The sequence below is a fragment of the Alternaria burnsii genome (assembly GCF_013036055.1).
Source record: "Alternaria burnsii strain CBS107.38 chromosome Unknown 726, whole genome shotgun sequence".
Lineage (NCBI taxonomy): Eukaryota > Fungi > Ascomycota > Dothideomycetes > Pleosporales > Pleosporaceae > Alternaria > Alternaria burnsii.
In genome coordinates this window covers 258944-282273 of record NW_024066126.1, presented here as the reverse complement: position 1 = coordinate 282273, position 23330 = coordinate 258944, and the positions used below count along the sequence as shown (strand labels likewise).

Below are 23330 nucleotides of genomic sequence, written 5' to 3'. Positions count from 1 at the left end.
TGTCTGACTACCAGAAGTTGGACGCACGCGGAAGAGTGCCACGCTCAAGAAGTGAAGAAGAACGATACAGCTACAAAAGCTGCTTTCTCTACACCATAATGCAGTAATAGAAAAGGGGTCTCAGTAATACAACGAGCGAGGCAGTTGCCGCCCAACGTAAGGAGTATCAATCGAGAGCAAGGGGTATGTACAATGTAGCTCCTCGAGACACCAACTCCTAACGCCGCAGAACATGCATTACAGTTATAAACACTAGGAAAGGCGCGTAAAAATGTGTAAGAATCTAGGTCAAAGGAAAGAGGACCTTATGTTCCAGGTCCTGTCGATTTGGAGTGGTCTCCAGAATGGCCTGAGAATGGTCCTACGACAAACTCTGGTGTGGTGTCCATGTTCTGGCTAGGAGGGCCGTGGTACTCGCTTGAGTCGGGCGCTAGAATAGGATCAGTCGACTTGGTGTCTGGATGCACTTCGATGCCGTCCTGTGCCTCGAGGTCTTGCTTTGTCGCGTCGCGGCTGAACTTGATGGAGTCATTGTCGCCATGACCGCGGTCGATTGGCGACCAACCAGCGACACTGCCAGCGACGATCCCAGCCATAACAGTGGCCGGACCGAATGCAGAGTTTGAACGGGACCTAGTACGACGGCGGCTATTGGGTGTGGGGGGCGCTTGAGAACCGTCGTCCTGTGGGCCATTGTTTGGAGTGCCAGGCAGAGAGTGGCTGGAGCGAGACTTTGTGAAGATCTCCTTGGGATGTTGCACCTTGAACTTCATGGCACTGAGACGCCCACCACGTACTTTGCGCAGGAAAGCAAGCTCGTCGCGGATCTCCAACAGTCCCTGGTTCCATTGATACTCGTCATCGGAGATGGTAAGCTCGGGAGTTTGCTTACGCCTGAAGAAGTCGGGGACACATTTCCGGACGAGCTCATCAGGAATCAAGCGAACAATGACACCGACGGGCAGAGAGAGGAAACCCAGGACTATCGAGTAACCCCACTGAGCACCGTTGAGTCTGGTCACCTTGAAGGCAACGCCACCAACGAAGATGATCATTGTCTGACCACCAATCATGATAGCCAGGATGATGATGAAGAACCAGTTGTGGGTGATGCCCTCGAAAACATTGAAACGGTTATCGAGCCTGCGGTTGTTCAGTGCGTTGAAGATTTGCATCCAGACGAAGGTGTTGAAGACCAAGGCTGGCAGTTGCTCCCTCTCGTGGTCGCTGTGGTAGCTGAGAATAGACTCGCCGGCAAAGTAGAGGATAAAGGTAACGACCAGCTGGTAAATTGCTTGACCGATGATCATCTTCCACATCCTCAGTGTGATGAGAGGAGCAGACTTCGGGTCAGGCTTCCGGTCAAGAAGGCTGCGTGTTGGGGGATCGGTTGCGAGGGCCAATGCGGCGAAGGTATCCATGATGAGGTTGACCCAGAGCAGTTGAACGGCAGTCAGCACAGAAGTTTGGTCGTCGCTAGATACGGCAGAGACAAAGGTAAGCAGGACGGCGGTGATGTTGACAGTAATCTGGAACTGCAGGAACTTCTTGACAGCGTCGTTGACGGCACGTCCCCAGAGTAGTGCCTTGACGATGGAAGCGAAGTTGTCGTCCATGAGAATAATGGCGGATGCCTCCTTTGCGACTTCTGTACCAGCAATACCCATGGAGAAACCGACGTCGGCTGTCTTTAGCGCTGGCGCATCGTTGGTTCCGTCACCAGTGACTGCAACAGTTTCGCCAAGCTCTTTGAGGCGCTTGACAAGCCTGCGCTTGTCTTCCGGACTAGAGCGAGCGAGAACACACAGCTTGGGGATGACAGCGTCCATGTCTCGCTTTGAGAGCTTGCGGAAGGTAGGGCCCTCCATGACGACACCTCCAGGTACAAGGATTCCACAGTCTTCGGCGATGGCTTTGGCGGTAAGGACGTTGTCACCAGTGACCATGCGGACGTAGACGCCGGCGTGCTGACAGTCTTTGACGGCTTCACGGACACTCTCTCGCAGAGGATCTTGGATACCGACAACGGCCAGGAAAGTCATTTTCTTGGACACGTCCTTGAAGACAGCTTGGCTCGGGTCATCCTCGTTCTTCGAAGACTCAGCAGGTGGCCAGCTCTCGAAATCACGGTAGATCAGGCCAATGGTTCGCAGAGACCGAGACGCGTAGGTAGTGATGACTTGCTCGAGCGTCTCACGGTTGTCGCCCGTCATGGATGTTTCGACGAGCTCCTTGTTGGCGTCTGTGACGATCTTATCGCACATTCCAAGCAAGATCTCGGAAGCGCCCTTGACATACATGCGGTAGCGACCATCGTTGAGTTTTGCAACAGCTCCGGAGCACTTGATGGCCGAGTCGAAAGGAATAACCTGGACAATGTTGGCGTTGGACCGCTCCTGGGCGACATTGCCCATGCCGAGGAAGTCGCGTGCGAATCCGAGCAACGCGGTTTCAGTCTTGGAGCCGATGAAGGGATCAGGGCCTCCAGCCTCACCCTCGAAAGCGGTCGTGTTCTGGATGATTGATTGCAGTAGAACGTCCTTGACATCGCGGTTCAATGTCGCAACAAATTCGGGTGCCGAAACATCATTCGGGTTCTCTACAGGCGACTCTGCCACATCTTTGCCCTTGCTGCCATCATCAAGTGGTGGTGCTGCCGCTTTGAGCTTGTGGTCCCCAAAGCGAAGAGCAGTGCCTAGAGAGCCAGCGACAACCGTCATTTTGTTCTGTGTCAATGTACCTGTCTTGTCGGAGCAAATGGTTGTTGCATTTCCCATGGTTTCGCAAGATCGGAGAAGACGGACCAGGTTGTTGTCTTTCAACATGCGTGTCGTGGCAAACGCCAATGCAAGAGTAACGGCTAGCGGCAGACCCTCGGGCACAGCAACGACAATGACGGTGATGGCGACAATGAGAATGTTGAGGAAGTTCTGACCCTTTTCGGCAGGGCTATCGGGGCTGCCTTTCAGACGGACGAGGAACTCGATGAAGAGCACAACAAAGAGCAACAGGGCAGCTGCTCCACCGAGCTTGGCGATGTACGTCGCAAGAACGTTCAGCTTGTTCTGGAGCGGAGTGACTTCGCTGTCTTCGCGCAGAGACATCATCGTCTTTCCGTAGCTGGAATGGACACCAGTAGCGGTAACCATGAAAGAACCAACACCTTCCGAGACCTTGGCGCCAGACAGAATGAACGGGTCGACCTTCTTGAGATTGTCGTGCCTCTCGATGGCCTTGAAGGCCTCCTCGCCAGACATTTTCTTGAGCAGGTCAGACTCTCCAGTAGCCGAAGACTCGTCGCACTTGATGCCGTGGCCTTGGATGAGAATACCATCCACAGGGATCATGTCACCCGGTTCCAGATTGACAACGTCTCCAACAAAGATGTCGTAGACGGAGATTTCGCGAGTCGTGCCTGAGCGAACCACCTTGATAGTCCTGTCTTCCTTCTTTTTGTTGAGCTTGACGAATTGCCGTTCCTTTTGCCAGTCGTTCGCCGCACCCACAACAACCACAATGACAATGGCGACAATAATGGCAACACCTTCGATCCACTCGACCGCAGGCTCGCCTGGCTCGTGCTCTACGCCAAAAGTTTGGTACAGTCCTAGGGCCAGCGAAATGACAGCAGCACACGTAAGCAAGATCAGAACCTTGTCGTTGTAGGCCATCCAGGCTAGCTGGAAGATGTTCTTCGGTTTCCTCACTGGAAGACGGTTGTCGCTAAAAACGCGCTTCCTGTCAGCAAAGGCGTTCTCCTTGGAGCCGGCGGGGGCGCTGTCGGTGTGTGCGACTCCATTTGGAGACGACTTTTGCGGAGACTCTGTCCTGCTCGGAGTAGTAGCCTCGTCGAACGTCACGACACCGTCCAGTTGCTGCTCGTCGATGCTCAAACCGGCTCGGCGGTCGGACCTGAGACCTTTTTCTATGCCATCAAGGCCACCGAGAGCATGGAAAGCGGATAACTAGATATTGTTAGGATATGCACGAATGCGGTCCGGGCGTGGTTCTTACACTCTTGGGGTTGTAGAGCTTCGCCAGCTGTCCAGGCGAAAAGGCGAACTTGTTGTTCTCGACCTCAAAGTCAGCCTCAGTGCCCGGATCGGGTTTCAAAGCATCTTTGTCATTCATAATTTCAGTCGGTCCCAAGTCTCCCTTCAGCGTATCGCCCTGTGATGATGGCACATATGTGCCCGAGCTATTGGATTCACCATTGTCGGTCGCCGAATCAACCGAGTTGCCTCGGGACCGGGCCCCAGGAACGTTGAGCAAACCGGCGTTGCTGTTCCACGCCGTGACCGGTGAGCTGATGTTATGCGGGCTCGTGGGTCTGCTCTCCTTGCTATCGAACGAGTGCGCATTACGCAGTTCTTGCGACTGCTGCCTCGAGTGTGTGGGCGAGACATTGTCGGTATTAGAGTATGTTGCAGGTCTGTTGTTATCTTGAATGGCTCCTAGGGGGACCGAGTCGCCCATGGTAGGGTCGTTGGTGGCAGATGTGTCGATGGTGATGGTCGGTGCCCGTGGCCTTGATGAAGCATTGCTCGCATCCGTGTTCGCCATTGCGGTGAACTGGCGCCCTTCCAGGCAGCGGTGGAAGGCTGAGGGTGGGCTGTGCAGCAGGCAGGCGGGTGGTAGCCGTAAGCGTAGCAATGTCAGGTGTGCACTTCCGGTAAGTGTGCTAGATTATGAACAAGACCTCATGCAGAGAGTACATGCAGGTTATAGAGCGTCTGTGGTGGTAGAGGCGGGTCGTCGCGTTGTAAAGAGCGGAGGCGAGTCCCTGGGAGTCTGGTACCTACATCGTCTTAGCACCTGTGTTGTGGTCGCAGCCGGCAAGAGCGACGGTGGGCTTACCTGGGCACGCTGCGTCTGCGGCAAGGGCGATTGAGCGAAGGAATGGTTCAAAGAGCTGGTGCTATGGACTAGAGAGTGGCAGTGTTCTGGCTGCGCATACTCGTTCGCGGTCGAGTGTGGCTATGGCAGAGCTCGTGTCCCTGGGTGCTCGAGAGACTATCAGGTGGCGAGACGACGCGACAATCACGCTGTTTGCTCAAGGGAAATGGCTGGCAATCTCAGATGCTGGCTTTCCAGAGAGCACAAGGCAAACAAGACCCCCAGCCAAGGCCATGGACCTTGTTGTGCCTTTGCGAAATACCCAAGACTTGCACTGCCCCGATGCCAACCTCGAGCGCTAAGCCGTTTGCGTCGAGCGCTATTTCGCAAGCAGCATGGGTGCGGGACTCAAGCGGGACGGCCTCTAACCTAACCCCTCGAGTGCCAGCCTCCGTTTCACCCCACGATTAACCGGTTAACAACTGTCCTGGCCAAGTCCAGTCTGCATCTCCTGCATGCTGTCTCGAGCGGTGATGCGCCATGTGGCCATTCGCACAGCAACAGCCTGGCACGACATCGTCAACAAACGGGCTGCCTTCCGTATGGCCAGTAGGTCACGGCCAAGGCACGCCTACCGCACCGTGTCTGAGCGCTATATCACAAGTGATTCATCGACGCAAATGCTAGGAAGCGCGCTTTCGCCTATAGCTACTCCTGTCTTCTTGGCCGTCCATCCGACTAATCGCAATGGCGCATCAACAAGACGCTTTATTTTTCCAGTGGTGGCCATGTGAAATTATTTTACCGCCTGCTCAGCCTCGACCCATCGCCAGCTCCACCTGCCATCGGCTTTGTTGGCTCTCGTCCATCTCGCCGCCCTCGTACCTGAAGATCCAAGACAGGTATGGATAAAGGGATGCGTCAATTTCCGAGCGGCCAAGAGCTCCAGAAGCTTGGCTGTTCCGTGCCCATCACCCGCCCAGTCTTGATAAGTTTGTTTGCGTCATTGGCGCTGTGATTACTCTTATCGTCAACTTGGATCACCAGGCGCGTTGACCGTTACAATCCCCCGAGTTCAGCGTTCCATGGACCTGGTACCCTTGAACCGTGTGCGCCAGAGCGTCATGCAGTAGCACATTCGAGCATATGTATTTGCATCGCCATGAGATGAGCAATCGCTTCACCTCCACATAAGCTTCTGACTTTGAGCTACAGTAGTAAGAGGCTTGCTGCATACAAGATCTTGACATGCTTTAGATGACCGCTTCTGCGACCTTGGCAGCCTACCCCACGACGCACAGCGTGTGCTGTCGGTCCGAAAAGGTTGTGGTGTCCAACTTGTTCCGAAAGCAACTCACCCTCAAGCATCTGCGGCATTTTACGTTGGTGGACCAATAGACCAGCCGCGCTGCGTACTTTACTTGGACGTGTCTCCGTTGCTCTGTTTACGTCATGGCATGAGTAGAGAAAAGGTGATATTTAAGGAAAGCGTTTGGTTTTGCTTGCTCGTTGATTCGCCCGTCGAGACAGCAGCGCTTAGTAGACGCCTGATGACCGTCTGCTGAGCCATCACTGCACGTCAGCAAGGTTGCTGTCCGAAAGGCCTCGGAATAGCTTCGCATAGTTGGGGAGAGCATGCACAACCCTATTTTGTCATGAGATGACATGCATGATTTTGGAGAGCTTTGAGAGAGGACAGGTCAAGGCGCTCATCTTCCTTTTTAGACCGAGGAGCGCCCTTGCGATGCTCGCCGATGTTTAAGGGCCATGGTATATTTGCTAATTGTATGCATCGGTTGAGTTACTATTTATTGGTAGAATCTGTACACGTTTGCATGGGTGCTACCTTGGTTGATCTCTTGGTTTGCTCCAGACAGTAAAGGAGCGCATATGATGTTTTGTTACTTTCTACACAGCATCTACGCAAGAAAGAGCAGCGAGACAGCGGTCGAGGGTGTGCATAAGTCCTCAGAAGAACCAAGCAACGTCAAGACTGTTGGTCTCGCGTAGATGTTCCGGAGTCCGTCGTTCCTGTGCGAACCATTCATCATGAAGCCTAGCCCAGACTAGTTAGCCCTGCGTCTGAGCTAGAGTACACAGCCTCTTGTGTCGCCTTCGGATTCCACACTTTAGAAAGAGAAGGCGTAATCTAGAGATTGATCGCCACCACGAATTTTCTCAACATTACACTTACCCGGAGCCTACCGCATGTACCCGTAACGACTAGGAGGCTGTGCAAGTGAGCGGTCGTAAGGGAACTGTGGCCTCATGTTTGCGACAGAACGAATTTTACTCTGATTCAGACGTGTGTTTGTCTAGACAAGACTGGGACGTGACGACCGAGTGATGTCTTGATCTTTCTGGTGAGTTTTCAAGATGTATGTAAGCAGACTGGCGAAATGCGGACATACCTTGTGCTATCTTGACGTCAGGCTGAGGATGTAAATACGTGACGCGAATATCCCCGTGATTTCAAGATACAGCAGACACGATGTATGAATTATATCACAATACAGTAATCTAGAGGACTGTGCTAGCATATACAGAGACTTTGTCAGTAAATATTAAGACTACCGAAGAAGAAAGTTTTTGACTCATTTTCCTAACCTCAAATCCCGTGGTTCAGACATTGCTCTTTCCTTTCATGCTTCTGATGTGTCATGGTGCATGTTGTCGTTCAAGTATTCGTGTACTGTTTGATAAAGAGACAGCGATGTCCATGAATCTGCGCCACCCCATCAGACTTACACTTGCATCACGCATCACATTTACTCACCAGGTCTTTCAGTGGAAATATGGGTCGCGTCATAGAAGAGCACAGTCATTTCGCTCTTATATTCGAATACTTCATTTGTCTCTAAAACCATAAACCCACCCTCTTCAATGTCCCCCCGTTTGCTTTGAGTACGTGCTCCTCAAGCCATGGTAGCGGTGGTCTCAGCAGGAGCAGCAGTAGTCTCAACAGGAGCTGCAGCCGGGTCTTCTGCCGCTGGTGTCTCAGCAGGTGGCGTCTCGGCAGGTGGCGTCTCTGCTGGTGCTTCGGCAGCAGGCGTCTCGGCAGGAGGAGCTTCGGCAGCAGGAGGTGCCGCAGCTGGGTCCTCGGGAGGTGCAGGTACGAATCTATGGTACAGTCAGTGTCTAGTTCATCGAGACCACATCATATTCCGGCGAGAAAACTCACGCAGCAGTATCCAAAGCCAGCTTTCCGGCAGTTCCACCCACAACATCAGTGCCGTCAGTGCTCGATTCACTCTGCTGGCTCAATTTAACATAGTCGGCCAATTGCTGCGCATTCGCAGGGTTGACCATCATGACCTGGCCCTCCTGGCAATGCGGTCCGGTAGCACAGTACAGAAACATGGGATCGGCACTGGTAACGGGCATGTTGAAGGTTCCAACATCTGTCTGGCCGTCCTGGAAGGGAATGTGACCGCTGTGGATACCGCCTTCCATGGGCGTGCATGCTGTGTCGGCGGTCGACTGCGTGACGGTGTGGTTACCATTGGAAAACTGAAACTGGATGATATCGCCGACGGCTGCAGTCACGGTGTTGGGGATGAAGGTATCTTGCGGGCCACCGACGATTACGGGAATGATTTGGTTGGCACGACGAAGAGGATTGGCTTGTTAGGTCAGTATAGTCCAAGCGAAGAGAAGGAAGATGACATACACTTGACGCTAGGCAGTCTGTTGACGGTCCTGAATGCCGGACCTGGAAGTGCACTTGCCGTGGCAACAAGGGCGAGAAAGAAGATGGTAGACTTCATTGTGTAATAGCAAATAGCTCAATTTACAAAAGGTATCGAAGGCGACAAAGGGCTGACTACCGTTCAACGGTAGACGGAAGAATCGAAAGTAAATATTATGTAATGACCGTTCTACGGTTATCGTAGTTAAAGAGCGAAGCGAAGAAACGAAGGGTAGGAAGCTTGAATAGCGCAGGAAAAGACATACGAGTACCTAGCCTCATATACCTAGGTACGCTTGTCTCTACGCTACGCTTCGTCCGCGCGCTTGAATCAACTCTCATCCTCCTCTATCCACCCTGAATCTTGCCTACGTATCTCACCTCCTGCGATAATACCTCAAACATCGAAAATGGCCTGAGGTTCTGTAGGGCTGCCACAAAGCAACCTATAGCGCACGGCGGTGTGGATACCTAAGCTGTAAGACCACAGCGGCCAAGCTGTCGCATTGTTGCACGTCGCCTAAACGATGTTTGACAGCCTTGTTTGCCAAGAGCCAGTACGGCAGATATGCATGGGTAGTGGCGTAGTATGCCGTTTGAAGATGAGTGGGGCGAGGAGTGCCGAGTTGCCTCATGATCGTTTGGAAACCTGAAGTGCCTTACCATGCGCGGCGCTTAGACTTGACAAGGCAGAAGCGGGTAAACGGCAGGGTATCTTTTGGTACTGGATGAACGCATATCCTGAAGGAGTATGGTGCGTTGATGACCTCGGGAGGATGGACAGTTGGTGGTCGGACGATGAGCGTGCGTTGACATGGATCAAGTAGAAGAGCGCATTATAACCTCGAAGCGGTGGACATAGAGTCCGCAGTAGGGTACCTAGGTAGATGCTTTCTCCAGAACTACAGGTCGTCGTCCCAGATGGGAGATCTCCGGGCCTCGGTATGTGGAGGCGTGGAGCCAGGAACGTATCCACACGATCGCATTATTCACAAAAAGCAGTAGTCATGCAGTCCAGCCAAGCCGGACATGAGTTGTTTGGCGGCGGAGATGCGAAGACCGCGTCCCTGTCATTCATTCTAGCTACTCCTTGCCTCCAAGATACCGGTAGACGACTGAAAAGTCTTTGCCTTTGCAGTTCTCGGCCTTTTCGCACGCATCGTAAAGCGCTCTCGCGGGCTCCCCTAAAGCGAGCTTGACACCCGCCTCGTCGGCAGCCTTGAGCGCAAGCTTGAGATCTTTGCTAGCCAGACCGATGCCAAATCCCCCTTCATAGCCTCTGCTTGCAGGCGAACCCTCGATGACTCCGGGAACGGGGTTGTTAACCTCACTAGGCCAGCATTTACCGGTAGCCGTGTTGATCATACCAGCCAGCGCCTTTGGATCTAGACCCCACTTCACACCCATGCTCATGGCCTCTGCAGTTGCAATGTTGTTGAGCGCGAGAAGGTAGTTGTTGGCAAGTTTCCCCTTAAGACCTGCACCAGGCCCACCGAGGTGTACTACTCTTCGGCCCATCATTGACAGTACTTTGGTGGCTCCTTCGACGGCCTCTGGCGGCGCACCGATCATGAAGGTGAGCGTGCCAGCCTGCGCCCCAACGACACCCCCAGACATGGGCGCATCGATGAACTTGCCCTGACCAGTAGAATGGGCAGCTTCCGCCACCTCACTCGAGGTCATGGGGTCGATGGTCGAGCAGTCGATGAAGAACCGCTCTTTGTTGATGGAGCTGTCTGACAGAAGAGTTGCCGGCTCCAGCATCTCCTTAAAGACTGCCTTTACATGCTTTGGCTCCGGCAGCGAAGTGACAATGGTTTCCTGAGGCTGTCAGTACGAGCATTCGAAACAGAATGACAGCATGTATGAGTGGAGAGCATCAGAGGATTGGCTATAATATTTGTGTAATCAGAATAAGGGTCGAAGACCCCCAACTTAGATCATTGATAGAACAATTAATTCATCATAAAGCGGTGGGAGGAAATGAGATGTACGTACGGCTTTCTCGGCGACCTCTCGAACGTTTTCAGCCACGCGCACGCCTTGTGGGTGCTCGTCGAGGAACTGCTTCGTGGCTGCGGTGTTTACATCGTGCACGAAGAGCGTGTCTTCGGCGGGTATCTTTGCTCTGAGGTTTTTCGCCATGGGGTATCCTATCTGGCTGTTAGGCTGGGTAGTCATGTGAGCGCCGTGGTACTAACCCATGCGTCCCAGTCCTATGAATCCCCATGTCGCTTGCAGACTGTGGCAGCTTGAGAAACACCGTGTCTGGCGGGCTATAGGTACTGATCTTCGCAGAGGCGAAGCTAGCGCCGAGACTGTCCGCATCGTGATATGAGGAGGAGGGTGAGCTGTTGGTTGGGGTTGGCGACGTATTGCGGAGAGCGGTTGGAAGCGGTCTCCGCACCCATGGACTGCGTTCAACCGAGGTCGCGGTCCATCGGTGCAGCTGTGGAAACAGCACCGCTGCGTCGGGTTAGCTGCTGCTGGGTGGGCATTGTGAATAGTGTGACCCGGCTCCAGTGCTGGAGCTGGACTTCCGTGAGGTTTGAAAGTAAAGATGGGTGGGACAGAAAATTACACGCTGGCGGAAAAGTAAATCCGGCCGAAGCACGCTAACTCGAAGCTGTTGGGATGTGATACTACATGTGTTATTTGTGAAATTTGTGCATTCTGGCAGACTGCCAATTATATAGGAGTTGGAGCAAGATAGTGGGTGCCGCAGTAGCAACAAGGAAGACATGTCAAAGCTTACCGCCGACAATAGGTCGCCTGGAGGACCTCGCGCTCATTCAGTGCACACGTATATGCCTGGTTGTCTCCTTGCTTACCGGCTTAGTCCTGGAACTTGTTGGTTTCCTCCTCCACGAACTTCTCAAAGTCTCGGAACTCTTGCAACTCCTCTGGAAACTCCTTCTCCCACAGTGCCACGTCGATCTGCGCCCGGTACTCGGCCAAATGGTCACACATAGCAGCAATCTTTTGCTTGTGCTGCGCTATCTCATCATCCCTCTGACGCATTATCTTCTCGTAATCGGTCTTCTGCAGATTCTTGCGGGAAGCCAACTCTTTTGCCTGGATCTGAGTGTAATTGGTCATGGATTTGGCGTACTGAGCATTTTCTTCCCAGACCTTTTCCCGGTCGACTTGTGAGAGCTTGGCCAACCTTAGGCTTGACATACTGGCACCAGCCTGACCGATGCTGAAGCCGCCGGCGAAGTAGTATGCGCGGGCAAGGCGAGTGAGAAGCATTTCAGCAACGGGGCCAACAACCTCCTCGGTGATGAGACATACAGTGAAGTTGTGCATGTTGATTGGAGGAAAGTTCTTCCAGGTCGCGCAAATGTACTTAGTAAACAGGAACAGCCAGCTCGTGCTGGTCAGTAAGTCGTGTTGCTTCTTGCGCTGAGTTCCTTTGATCGCGTAGCCGACATACTGAAGGAAGGGGATGTGTGTCTTGTTCTCCTTTGTCGCTTCATCGGCAAGACGAGTCAGCGCGCGCGAGAAGCCCAGTAGCACCCGCTTCTTTCCATTGTCGACGTTTCCCTTGCTACCCTCGATGAAATGGCGCCGTCCGCTGTCGGTGTCCGCAAGAAGCCAGTTCTGATCTGCTTGATGATCGATCAAATACGCCTGATAGCTAGTATACGATGTGTCAAGCGCGTTCGCGTACTGCAGAGCAACCAGAGCAAGATCCTTTGCCTAGCCAATGCTAAGTGCCTCTTCGTTGGTACCCACCGTCATCTGATGTAAGTAGACGGTCGCCTGAGTGTCGCTACGGTCCTCGTACGATTGGACAATCTTGCTCAGACCAACATCGCCTTTGCAAGTGGCGTTCAAGTCCCCGTAGCAGATGGCCTTGAGGATAGCCGGCTCTACTGTAGACAATGCTTCGTCCGCGAAATATGTCCAAATGTCGATATCACAATCTTTGATGAATGTGTTTTTGGTGCGCTTCTCGTCCTCGTATGCAGCTTGGACCAGGGGCAGCCAGCCATCCTCATCAAGCTTCAGCGCCGACCGACTGTACCGAGAGTGATCAACCTAGCATGGTATGCAATGTCAGTGGAAGAAGAAGACGAACGGCCACTGCGAAGGATACGTTGTAGTCCGACTGAGGTCTGCATGGATAGAACAGGTAGCGAATACTTTCACGGCTCGTGTTCGAAAGCAAAAGTTAGGGAAATAAGTTCCTTCGTATGTCTCACGGCACTTCAGAATGGGGGGCTTACCTGATCCTGCTCCTTCTCATCTCCCGCATCTATTGGCACATGGAATCCGGCAGTGGTCAGAACCGGCTGAGGGGGAGGAGCATGCTCACCCGAGGGCGGAGCTTGCTGGCGAAACCTACTGTCATCCATGTTGTGTGGCCTACAAGTCAGGGTTTGCGCTAAATCGTCTGGCGATACACGTACTTTGATATCTGAGAGAAAGCCGGGTCGATGAGAAAATCGATGAGAGATTACCACAATGTGAGAGCAACGTAATGTATTGGTAAGTGAAGACGGAGACTTGCATGAAATTGTTGACTTGGGAATATTCGCGCGTCTGCCTGAATGTGTAGAGCCGCTCGCTTGACCGCCACGAGTGTTTGCATTCACTATCTAAGACCAAGCCAGAAAACTCTAGAGCCCCGTGGCTCTGTCCGCTAGTTCGTTTGTGTGTTTTGTCGGATTCCTTTCTTCACACTCAGCTATATCCCCTCAGCCCATATCTTGTACTCCTCCACCTCGATCTACTGCCACTGGCTACGTCAACCACGATGGCGGACCGCGTGCACTTGTTCGCGAACTTCAAACATAGCAGCGATCCGGTCAGGCAAGAACTTGCAACTCGCGCCCTTCGCTATGAACCCACAGACACTGAGCGGGCGCTCGAGCAGACGCGGGATAGCCAGATCGCTGCTAAACGCGATACCGCCGCTGGACATCTCGAGATGAAAAAGTCCAGCGCTCGTCTCTTAGCAGCAGCCAAGCTCTTCCAGAAGTTCAGTGAAGCGAAAGCCAAGCATGCTAGAGACTTGGAGACAGCACTAGATGAGCAGAAAGAACAACTTGTGCGCAGTCCCGCAGCAGAGCTTGAAGAAATGAAGAAGTGAGTAACCGCGAGAACCAATGTCCCATTTTACTAAAGGCGCCACAGGTATACCCAAGAGCTTGATACATACAAGAAGCAAGCAGAAGCACAGTACGATCAGCTAGAGCATGCGTGTAGGTTTGCACAGGATACAGACGACGTGATCGGCACCATGGAGCGCATCATCGCCAAGTCGAAGGACGTGGCTACGAAGCAGGGTGTCCTCATTCAACAGCTTCGTCAGGCTTCACCGTGATCGTACCGAGTATGACTTCTCATCAAAGGGCAGCAAACTCACAACAGGGCAACATAGATTGCTGGAGATTAGTTAGCAAGTGATCCGTGCAGACAATAGCCACGTAGACAATACATCACAATGCAACCTTGAAGAATTACGGTTGGATGTGTTGACGAAACCATTCTTGAACTAAACGTATACGCCGTAAGTACCTTGACTCAGTACGCCGTGATCCTTCCGCAGTGCAGTGAACCGAGACAGTAATACATGAATCGAGAAGATGAATCATGAGAGATGCCTTGGCCTTTGACCCCATACTCATCGACATCGAGCCCGTAGCCCAGATATGAGAATTCAGAAAGCAGACAGCAGATACAGTCAAGCGCAGCCCGCGTAAAATCACGCAAGTATTAAAAGAGAGTAGGAGGGAACAGAAAGCGGCCGCAAACACCAGTATATCGCACACAAAGATAAGGACAAGCCTGGCTAAAGGCAGGGTAGTCGGGGTAGTCGTACAAGTACGAGTCGTGTCGTCGTAAGTCATTCGAGCAGGTCGTCAAGTCGTTATCTGGAGTAGGGCTTGTTCATAAGAGCAATCTCACGCGCTACGGTTGCCCACTCCAGGTCGCGGCGAAGAGGCTCGTTGCGTCGTTGGCGCTGGTACTCTTCCCACTTGAGTAGTTCGTAGGTGAATCGAAGGTGAGGTTGGATTATAACATTAAGTCGTCGCGCACGGACAAAGCAGCTAAGGGACGTCAGCTATGGTCGGAATAGAGCTCGCAGAATGCTTACTAGGCACGGGGAAAAGACAAGCCCAGCTCATTCATGACTTCTGCAATGCAGATGGTCGCAGAGCGTGACACGCCCACTCGGCAATGTACCAACGTCGCGCCTCCCTCTTGCTTTCCTGCTTCTACAAGATGTCAGTTGAAAACCCTCAACATGAGCGGCCAACATGAGCTGCAACATACCAATGAACTTGAGACAGCGCTCAAACTCGCCCCAGAGAGGGTCTACACCATTGTCCTGGACTCGGTCGATCATCAAAAAGTTCTCTGCAGGCCAATTGAGCTTTTCCGTGACGTCCTCTGGCCAGGAAAGCGCTTCTCCAACGCTCAGGATGCGTGTGATGCCGATAGCGCGGAGGAGCTCCGGATTGTTGGCATGTCCAAGGTTGCCAAGGTACATGTATGGCAAGATCCGGCTGGGTAGGCTTCCATCAAGCTTCGACAGCCAGCGTGGTTCTGGTATGTTCAGAATGCTCTGGTTGAAGCGAGGAGACTCCTGGAGGATCCGGGGCTGTATCGCCGTCAAGAGCGCAACGTCCGAGGGGTATGCAAAGAAGTTGCGGCCTTTATCGCGATGCATCTGAATCCAAGCGTCATGCACAGGCAGGCCTTCGGCATACATAAAGTAGGCCAAAGCAAGAAGAGTCGTCTCGGTATAGCCGTCTGTGCAGTGTATCAGGAACTTGCGCGGCGCCGCAATGTCGTCCATCTCTATAGCCTCGTCTTCTTCTTCTCGTCTGCGCTTCGACCGCCGAACCTCTTGCGGGTTCGCGAGCTCGTACATCCACTTGCACATATCCATAAGACCATCGACTTCACCGTGCGCCCACGTAGGAGGCATGATGCTTCCTGACGACGGGAACTCCATGTGCAGGGTAGATTTGCGGTGGACCCGCTCAAGGCCCATTCGCAGAGCCCGTAGTGAGCGTGATTCAGGTACATGTGCAAGATCGGTCGCTTCGATGAGCATGTCATAAGCGTCTTCGCCCGCACAGTCTGGATGCAGTGCCTGGTCAGGCGTAGGCCCCAGGAACACGTTGTTGCTGATCTCGGTTGCTTTTGACATTGCACTCATCTCATATCGCTCCCAGTAGAAGAAATCAGCAACCTCTCCCGTCATGTCACCTGCGGAGTTGATAGCAACAAGCTTTGGGTATTTCTCTTGCATAGACGCGAAAGGATCTGATAGCATGAACGTGTTGAACAAGCAATGCGGAAATCCATTTCTCGCTTCGTACTGCCTCTGAGCCTGGGAAATCTTCTGAGCGAGCGCAACGGTGTCTTGCGGATTGGTTTTGTGATCGCCGTAAACAATAATGTCTGAAACCATGGCCAGTTTACAAGCCTGGATTTGGAAGTTGCGCACAGAAAAGCCATCCTTTGGGTCACACTCCATGAACCTGGGTGTGTTGGAAGACACAGATTCCAGTAGTTCGTCTGGTGCAACTGCGCCCTTTAGCTTGGAAGACGACAGGTTTCCACCAGTCTTGACAACGGTAATGCTGCGAATGCACCTGGGAACCTTTCGGCCGCTTCTGCGACGAGACGAGAAGAAGGCAAGCTGGATCTGGTTCTCGGAATGGAGGCCGTGCATCCATGGGAATACCTGGTCGGGGTTCGGCAGCGGCTGGGTTGCAGTGTGCTCCAAGGCCTCTGCCATGCGATCCGCCGTGATGGTATACACGGGCGGGTCATCCGAGTACAGCGAGCAGTAAGCATCTGGCGGGTATGTGATGGACGACTGCTCAATGAGGCTGTCTTGCCGCGGCGGCGATGCTGGGGGAGTTGCGGGCAGTCCGCCAGGGGAGCATTCTGGGATGTGCTTGTTGGGAATAGCAGTCGGCGTACCACGAGAAGAGGTGTTGAGCGACAGGTGCGGTGGAGGCGTCGAAGAGCGACCGAGCATAGAAGGATATCTGGCGACAGCAGCGGCCATGTTGACAAGTCCAAGGCCTGGGGTGAGATGAGCGAAGGCGCGTAACGTGGGAGGAGGGCGAGAAGTCAATTGGCAGGCTCTGTAGTAGCAATGGCCCTTCCCAATCAAAGAGATGCAGCGGAGGGGTCAGGAGATCACCACAGTACGGCAGGACTGGCAGGAGTGTCTGTCGGGCAATTGATAAGTGCGCCTTAAGGTTCGGGCGTGGGACCTACGTGTTGAAAGTTTGGGTAAGACGGCGCGTTAGTTGTTGAGTTGATCAACAGCCGGGCCAGAGAGGTAAGCACGAAGCCGTGGAGAAGTCGCGGCCCTTTGCGGAAGAGTGAATCTAAAGCGCGGCGGTAGTCATGCTGCGAGGAGGGGAATGGGATGAATTGGATTAAACGAGCAGGAAGAAAGAAACATGGAGGGGCGATGGAGGTTGTAGCCACAGGAATGATATGGGCGTCTCTAGTGGTTCCCCGCTATCTCACCATCCCAAGCACTCGACAAGGCGCCGTTTTAATTCACCCAGCCCGGCTTCATGGTGCAGCCACCATGCAACGCTTGCTCCATGGCCGGCTGTGGTTGGCTGGGGCAGACAGCACTGCACGACGGGCAGCCGAAATAGCAGTTTCGGCTTCGTGACAGCCGCTGGGATTCGGCAGCATCACGGCGCAGTTGTTGCAAGGGCGATAAGGATGCCAATGGGTGGGTCTCGCGGACCTCGCAAGGATGCGTGCGGAGATATGGCAGACGCACTGTGCGCGCTGCATGCTCTACTGGCAGCTATAGGGAGCAAGTGCCCGCTAACAAGGACGACGCCGGCTGCGTGGAATCGGGCTGGCTGTTAGTGCGCCATTCGCATGCGGATCCAGCATCATGCCCCACTGCCGTGCAGCTCAGCAATTGCCACCCAACACGCGAGCTCAAGTCTGGAGCTTCATCGAGCCTTTGTCGATCGACCCCGCGTCTTTTGGCTCTGGAGCCTCCTAATTCATGTCAAACGACCTGCTGCAGTCCACTGCGCAACCCCGCATCTCCATGTCGCTCTGCAACGACACCAGGACTAGGTGTCTTTGTTAGTTCAGTAGTTCCGAGCAAACCCAAGTCGTGAGGTGTAAGCCCCAACGCATGCTGACGTACGAGGAGAAATTGTTCTCTCGCACGCACTATCAAAGTGTTACTAATGGTGTGTGTGGATTGGATTTGTAGATTGAATTCTTGGGTTGCGTCAATTTAGTAGCTCGTTTGCAAGACTGCGATGCTCGCGTGCCCACCATCCGCTTGCTACACATAATCGCTCAGTGCGCCTGTTCAACCATGCCGCCCACCTCCTCCCATAACGCCAGCATCGAAGCTCGTATTCATAGCATAGGTCGTCGAGAAGCGCATCGCTCCTACGGCGTCCTTGCTGCAGTTTGCGCCCAACGCGCTAATACCCATCCTCATACATCAAGCTCGGCTCTAGAATTCAGTATCTCATCGACGATCGAGCGCTGAACAGCTATCCTGTCCTTGTCGCTTGCATCTTGTTCCCGCAGCAGCACCGCCAGTACTTCGATCGGCGGGTCGAGGTCGAGCCGTTGCGCTCGCTTCCAGCGCTTCAACCGAGCGATTCCGGTACATGGCTACAAGCGCATATCTTGTTAGCGCTTGATTACAACGTCGAGGACTCGGAACTTACGCCATAATGCGCGCTCATGTCAAACTCCCTCAGTATCTTGTCGTGCAGGCTCAGACCTCCCTGGTGCACCCGCTGTGCAAGCCTTTGCTTCTCCTTTGCGGTCCAGTACTTCTTGATCGCTGCGTCTGATATGCGCCGTGCTCTGTCCTCGTCTGGTGTGCTCTCCACCTCTTGCGCCTTGACCTCCTGTTCTGTTTGCTCGATGATCGCCGCTTCCGTTATTGTCGGCTCGGTATTTGAGATGTTGGCAACCTCTGGCTTGATGTCTTTCAGCTTTGCCTCGAGTATGTTCTTCTTTGCGCCTTGCGATTTGACGCCAGCCTTTGTGACCCTGTTTGTCGTGCCATGGAATGCGAGAGTCGACTGTTGCGACTTGGCAGCGGGGGCGGATGCTTTGCGTCTGGGAGCCATTTTGGAGGATTTGCGATCGATAATGGGTAGTTGCTGGTTGCTCAACGTCGTGATAGTCGCTTGCGATGATGGGGTGGTTGGGTTCAGTGACCTCATTCGATTTGCTTGGCGCTGATCAGGGTCGCATTCATTGGTTGCTGCAGTGATACGCGAGATCGCGCAGACATGTGATCTCGCATCAATCTCCCCACATCCACCCGAAATTGCGGGAGACTTCTCTGCATGTGCTCTGGGCCATTCCACGTTTGTCTAGTAAGTTCGTTCCTTCAGCATGACGTAGACAGCCATGCTTTCTGGGATATGCAAAGTCACGTAAAATTGTTGGACGCGTTATCGTGCTGATGTCGGGTATAGTAAACGACTGAACAATGACTTCCACAACACCCCCAGACGTTGCCGCCCACGTCGAATCTCTGATCCCAAGATTCCAACTGGCCCGCCTCCTAAATTCGGATCAGGCCGGCCGTCGCATCTCCCTCTACGGAACCATTGATTCTAAACCTGCTCTCCTACTCGCTGAGCGTGCCGCCTTCGACACCAAGCCCAGCATTCTATCCAACTTTTCCACCTCACTGCGCAACATTAAAAATCTCGGTGCAAACGACATCTACGCCTGGTTCCTCGCAAACTCCAACTCCAGCGATGACAACCCGCCTCCGGACTTTAAGTTGAATCTAATCTATCCTTGCACAGAGAAACATGTGAAAAAGTACGAGCAGCAGCGTCTCAGGGTTGTTACCGAGACGCCGGAGATTTACCAGAAATATGTGAGGCCGTATATGCAGGCGCAGCGTGAAAAGGGCGCACTGGATTGGATCTTCAATATCCTCGAGGGTCGGACTGAGCAGGAAGATGTCATGTACCGCGAGTCTGGCGAAGAAGGCTTCTTACTCTTGCCGGATCTGAACTGGGATCGCAAGACGATGGGTAGTCTGCATCTGCTAGGTCTGGTCGAACGAAGAGACGTCTGGAGCGTAAGGGATCTTAAACAAAGCATGGCGGAGTGGGTTAAGCACATGCGAGAGAAGATGATTGAGGCAACTGTCAAGCTGTACCCGGAGATTGAAAAGGATGAGCTCAAACTTTACGTGCATTGTGAGTTCGTACGCTGAGGTTGAGGAGACTCGCTGACTGGTGATAGACCAACCAACGTACTACCACTTTCACATCCACATCGTCCATGTTTCACTGGAAGCTGGCAGTACACAAGCTACCGGAAAGGCCTTGGGTCTGGAGAACATCATCTCGCAACTCGAAACCATGGCTCCTAGATCGTCCCCGTCGCCAGGTATGCAAGATGTCAGCTTGACCTATCACCTTGGCGAGAGGAGTGATCTATGGGAGAAGGTGTATTTGCCACTGAAGGAAGGACGAGAAGTAAAGGTAGATGAGTTTTGAGTCACATCAAATGGTCTAAGCATGCTTTGAATCTATGTAGATAGCCGTAGCAGCGATATCGTGCTCCCACAGTACTTGTTCTCAAGATACCCGTTACCAATCTACTTGGTCTGGTTCGTGTACTCTAGAATCCACAGCTGGTTAGCTAATCCTAGAATGACTCGGCAAGCGTGATCAGACTGAAGCGCAGCTCGCCTCCACCGGCCTCTGCCTCGCGCTTCAGGAAGCTACGCACGCCCAGGTCGAGAGCCTTTTCGCTGAGAACATCTTCATCTGGAGCCAACGCACCCCGGTCAAGAGGACCCTTCCGTCGACCATCGAGTTCCCAAAGATGGTTTCTGTCCGACTTGATGAAGCAGACGTAATGTAGGTCGACATCGGAATCGGCTTCGGGCGCAGCCGTGTCACCTCCCGATGCAGCGTCTTGGTGCGCGCTCTCGAGTGCTTCAGACTCGTAGAGGAGGTCGGCTCGTTCAATTGGCTTGAGTGGTATCGCGTCGTTGACCAGCTTGGCGAGGTTTGAGTCGGGTTCTGGAGTCTTGTTAGTATGCGAACTGGTATCTCCTAGGTTGACTACTAACTGATATGGGCGCGCGCGGAGCCATTGGAGACACCATGGAGCAGGCCGATTAAGCCACAGGCATTTCCAATTGTCTGCTTGTACCAGACAACCTCTTCATCCGGGCCGTGTCCCTGGTACTCCGCCTTGTCCTGGTCTTCCTGTACGCGGAACTTTTCGTATGTCTTACTGACGGGAAACACGAGGAGCAGGGCATGGGCAGGCCGCGGCACAAAAGCAAGTAGCTCAGGCTCGTCTATGCTGAAGACATCGTGGAATGCAAGCTTCTCCGAGAGACCGAGCTTGTGAACGAGGGCGGACATGACATCGGGATTGTTCTCTGTCGCGCATTAGCTGGCATAATTGCGGTGTGAGGAGACGTGTTCTACCCAGGGGAATGAACCTCTTCCTGCCCTTGGGCACGTCTGGTGATGTCTCGGATGCCATGGTGGTGCTGTGCGGGAATGGTGTTGCGGGGAAGGAGTTCTGAGCTCGACATGTTATACCTAGGTACGTGGGGCGCAGGCAGCAAACGAGTCGTCATCCAAACTTTCCTTACTTTTACCAGGCATGTAATAGGCTACAGCATCGTGGGCATAGGACAGTTGGGACAGTCTATGACATTCGAACGCCGAGGCACTGACCGGGTACACGAAGCTCATGGCGAGATATAGCCAAAGACCGATCTTGTCAAATTGGTTCCTGGTGCAAAGCGACAATTGTCCTCATGCTAGATCAAGCTATCTCGAGATGCACCAGACGCGATGCATGTGATGGACACGCGACTTGGGCAAACGCGATGGCCTGTGCGGCGACATGGAAGCTTCTGAGCCCCGCGGTGACGGCGGACCTGAATTTGACTCACGTGAATCATGCGTCTTCGCCATTATCCGCCAGCTACTCCCTTTTGTCGCATCCTACACATCGGACGGCCCCAATTCTCGCAGCCCAGACACTTTCCGTTTGGAGCCTCTTTAGCACTGCCCAGATCCCCCCACAGATCGAGAACCACCGCCGCCAGCAGCTTTACGGCGGATTTCTTTACCCCACTACAACCACTTGCCCTCGACTTTTTCCAGCGGTTCTTCCCACCACTGCCCACCATGGCCACAATCGACGAAACCCTGGCGACCTTCCTCAAAACACACGCGCCCAACAACGCTGCCGACGAGACAGACGCTGTCAAGGCCTCGCAGGCTCTCTTCCCCCAAGTCACCTACTCCGATGCCGAGAAGACTGAGCTCAGCCAATGGCTCATCACCGCCTCCCACATCGCCTCTTCTTCTGAGGACGCCGCCAAAGCCTCCGAGCGCCTGTCGTCACTGAACACACATCTGTCCAGCCGGACCACCGTCCTCGGCGCCAAGCCCTCCGTCGCAGACATCGCCCTCTACCAGAAGCTCGCACCAGTAGTCTCCAAGTGGAGTGCTGAGGAGAGGACTGGAGAGCAGGGATACCACCACGTCGTCCGCCATGTCGACTTTGTCCAGAACTCGCCTGTTTTCGGCCTGAAACTGGACGACAAGGTCAACATCGACCAGGACAGTGTCATCTTCAAGATCAAGCCGGTAGACGCAAAGGCGGAGAAGGAGCGCAAGAAGAAGGAGAAGGAGGCTGCCGCTGCCAGCGCTGCTGCATCTGGTGCCACAGCTACTACTCTGACTGGCGACCAAGGACAAAGTGGACAAGGCCAGGCAGGCAAGAGCAAGGCCGAGAAGGCCAAGGGCAAGGCCGAGGCTGCTGGCTCCGCTGTAGCATCCGCAGTCGTTGGAAACGCAGCTGGCGGTGTTCCAGAGGGTGCGCCAACCGAGAAGAAGAAGAAGAAGGAAAAGAAGGAGAAGCAGCCCAAGCCCCAGAAGGCGTAAGTCATGAAACCCTCGTGATCGTGTATACAGCTAACAATCACAGTGCGCCAGTCGAGAAGCCTCTCTCCCCCGCTCTCATCGACCTACGTGTAGGCCACATCCTCAAGGCCGAAACCCACCCCAACGCCGACTCGCTCTACGTATCCACAATCGCATGCGGCGACGCTCCCGGCACAGACAACACTTCCGAGTACGAAGGCCAGGTCGTGCGCACAGTATGCTCTGGTCTTAACGGCCTGATCCCCCTTGCTGAGATGCAGAACCGCAAAATTGTCGCTGTGTGCAACCTGAAGCCTGTCACCATGCGCGGTGTCAAGAGCTGTGCAATGGTACTCGCTGCGTCACCACGCGTCGCCGAGGGCGAGGACAGCCACAAGGGACCAGTCGAGCTGGTGGATCCCCCCAAGGAGAGCAAGGCAGGTGACCGCGTCTACTTTGAGGGCTGGGAAGGCGAGCCTGAGCCTGTACTCAACCCCAAGAAGAAGGTCTGGGAGACGATCCAGCCGGGCTTCACCACAACAGATGGTTTGGAAGTAGGCTTCGATGTCGGTGTCGTGCCACAGTTGAGCGGCGAGGGTGCGGACAAGAAGACGGGTGTAGCCAAGCTGAGGACCAAGGACGGCCTGTGTAGCATCCCCACTCTCAAGGGAGGTGTTGTGCGATAGGTGCGTGATTAGACAAGAACGAAAAAGTTATTGTACTGCCTGGTGCATGTATCGAGTGTTCGGATGTAGATCTCATGCTATAAGCCAACAATCTCACAAACCATTAGTCAGGATTGCGTCGTCAAATTAAATAACAATTGCTAGTGCTCTGGTGCTATCGTGGGGTATACAAAAACACTCGTTAAAATCCCGAAGGTATACAAA

At 53.6% G+C, this 23330-nt stretch overlaps 12 protein-coding genes across 12 annotated transcripts; 4 read left to right on the top strand and 8 right to left on the bottom strand.

Moving 5' to 3' along the window:
* Positions 1–305: 305 nt before the first annotated feature.
* On the bottom strand, positions 306–4563 carry GT037_010256 (plasma membrane calcium-transporting atpase 3; the record flags this gene model as incomplete). The annotated part of the gene is made up of 2 exons (XM_038935303.1): positions 306–3965; positions 4015–4563. 2 exons carry the CDS (start codon positions 4561–4563, stop codon positions 306–308), a joined length of 4209 nt encoding a protein of 1402 aa, XP_038782099.1.
* Positions 4564–4859: 296 nt separating this feature from the next.
* GT037_010255 (uncharacterized protein) lies at positions 4860–5198 on the top strand (the record flags this gene model as incomplete). Its single annotated transcript, XM_038935302.1, has 1 exon — positions 4860–5198. A coding segment is annotated over one exon (339 nt), but the record flags the coding sequence as incomplete, so codon positions are not given.
* A 1606-nt stretch (positions 5199–6804) lies between these two features.
* Positions 6805–7106, bottom strand: GT037_010254 (uncharacterized protein; the record flags this gene model as incomplete). The annotated part of the gene is made up of 2 exons (XM_038935301.1): positions 6805–6892; positions 7042–7106. 2 exons carry the CDS (start codon positions 7104–7106, stop codon positions 6805–6807), a joined length of 153 nt encoding a protein of 50 aa, XP_038782097.1.
* A 645-nt stretch (positions 7107–7751) lies between these two features.
* On the bottom strand, positions 7752–8603 carry GT037_010253 (uncharacterized protein; the record flags this gene model as incomplete). Its single annotated transcript, XM_038935300.1, has 3 exons — positions 7752–7956; positions 8018–8459; positions 8507–8603. The coding sequence occupies 3 exons, from the start codon at positions 8601–8603 to the stop codon at positions 7752–7754; spliced, it is 744 nt and encodes a 247-aa protein (XP_038782096.1).
* A 1004-nt stretch (positions 8604–9607) lies between these two features.
* GT037_010252 (3-hydroxyisobutyrate mitochondrial precursor) lies at positions 9608–10669 on the bottom strand (the record flags this gene model as incomplete). The annotated part of the gene is made up of 2 exons (XM_038935299.1): positions 9608–10345; positions 10523–10669. 2 exons carry the CDS (start codon positions 10667–10669, stop codon positions 9608–9610), a joined length of 885 nt encoding a protein of 294 aa, XP_038782095.1.
* A 690-nt stretch (positions 10670–11359) lies between these two features.
* GT037_010251 (uncharacterized protein) lies at positions 11360–12885 on the bottom strand (the record flags this gene model as incomplete). The annotated part of the gene is made up of 3 exons (XM_038935298.1): positions 11360–12226; positions 12263–12568; positions 12757–12885. The coding sequence occupies 3 exons, from the start codon at positions 12883–12885 to the stop codon at positions 11360–11362; spliced, it is 1302 nt and encodes a 433-aa protein (XP_038782094.1).
* Positions 12886–13286: 401 nt separating this feature from the next.
* On the top strand, positions 13287–13856 carry GT037_010250 (uncharacterized protein; the record flags this gene model as incomplete). Its single annotated transcript, XM_038935297.1, has 2 exons — positions 13287–13618; positions 13667–13856. 2 exons carry the CDS (start codon positions 13287–13289, stop codon positions 13854–13856), a joined length of 522 nt encoding a protein of 173 aa, XP_038782093.1.
* Positions 13857–14402: 546 nt separating this feature from the next.
* On the bottom strand, positions 14403–16562 carry GT037_010249 (dual specificity protein phosphatase pps1; the record flags this gene model as incomplete). Its single annotated transcript, XM_038935296.1, has 3 exons — positions 14403–14583; positions 14631–14751; positions 14810–16562. 3 exons carry the CDS (start codon positions 16560–16562, stop codon positions 14403–14405), a joined length of 2055 nt encoding a protein of 684 aa, XP_038782092.1.
* A 1427-nt stretch (positions 16563–17989) lies between these two features.
* GT037_010248 (dna polymerase delta subunit 4) lies at positions 17990–18639 on the bottom strand (the record flags this gene model as incomplete). The annotated part of the gene is made up of 2 exons (XM_038935295.1): positions 17990–18172; positions 18229–18639. The coding sequence occupies 2 exons, from the start codon at positions 18637–18639 to the stop codon at positions 17990–17992; spliced, it is 594 nt and encodes a 197-aa protein (XP_038782091.1).
* A 368-nt stretch (positions 18640–19007) lies between these two features.
* On the top strand, positions 19008–20037 carry GT037_010247 (scavenger mrna decapping enzyme; the record flags this gene model as incomplete). Its single annotated transcript, XM_038935294.1, has 2 exons — positions 19008–19734; positions 19781–20037. The coding sequence occupies 2 exons, from the start codon at positions 19008–19010 to the stop codon at positions 20035–20037; spliced, it is 984 nt and encodes a 327-aa protein (XP_038782090.1).
* A 151-nt stretch (positions 20038–20188) lies between these two features.
* Positions 20189–21043, bottom strand: GT037_010246 (cysteine proteinase; the record flags this gene model as incomplete). Its single annotated transcript, XM_038935293.1, has 3 exons — positions 20189–20568; positions 20619–20936; positions 20986–21043. The coding sequence occupies 3 exons, from the start codon at positions 21041–21043 to the stop codon at positions 20189–20191; spliced, it is 756 nt and encodes a 251-aa protein (XP_038782089.1).
* A 656-nt stretch (positions 21044–21699) lies between these two features.
* On the top strand, positions 21700–23126 carry GT037_010245 (multisynthetase complex auxiliary component p43; the record flags this gene model as incomplete). Its single annotated transcript, XM_038935292.1, has 2 exons — positions 21700–22457; positions 22505–23126. The coding sequence occupies 2 exons, from the start codon at positions 21700–21702 to the stop codon at positions 23124–23126; spliced, it is 1380 nt and encodes a 459-aa protein (XP_038782088.1).
* Positions 23127–23330: the final 204 nt, after the last annotated feature.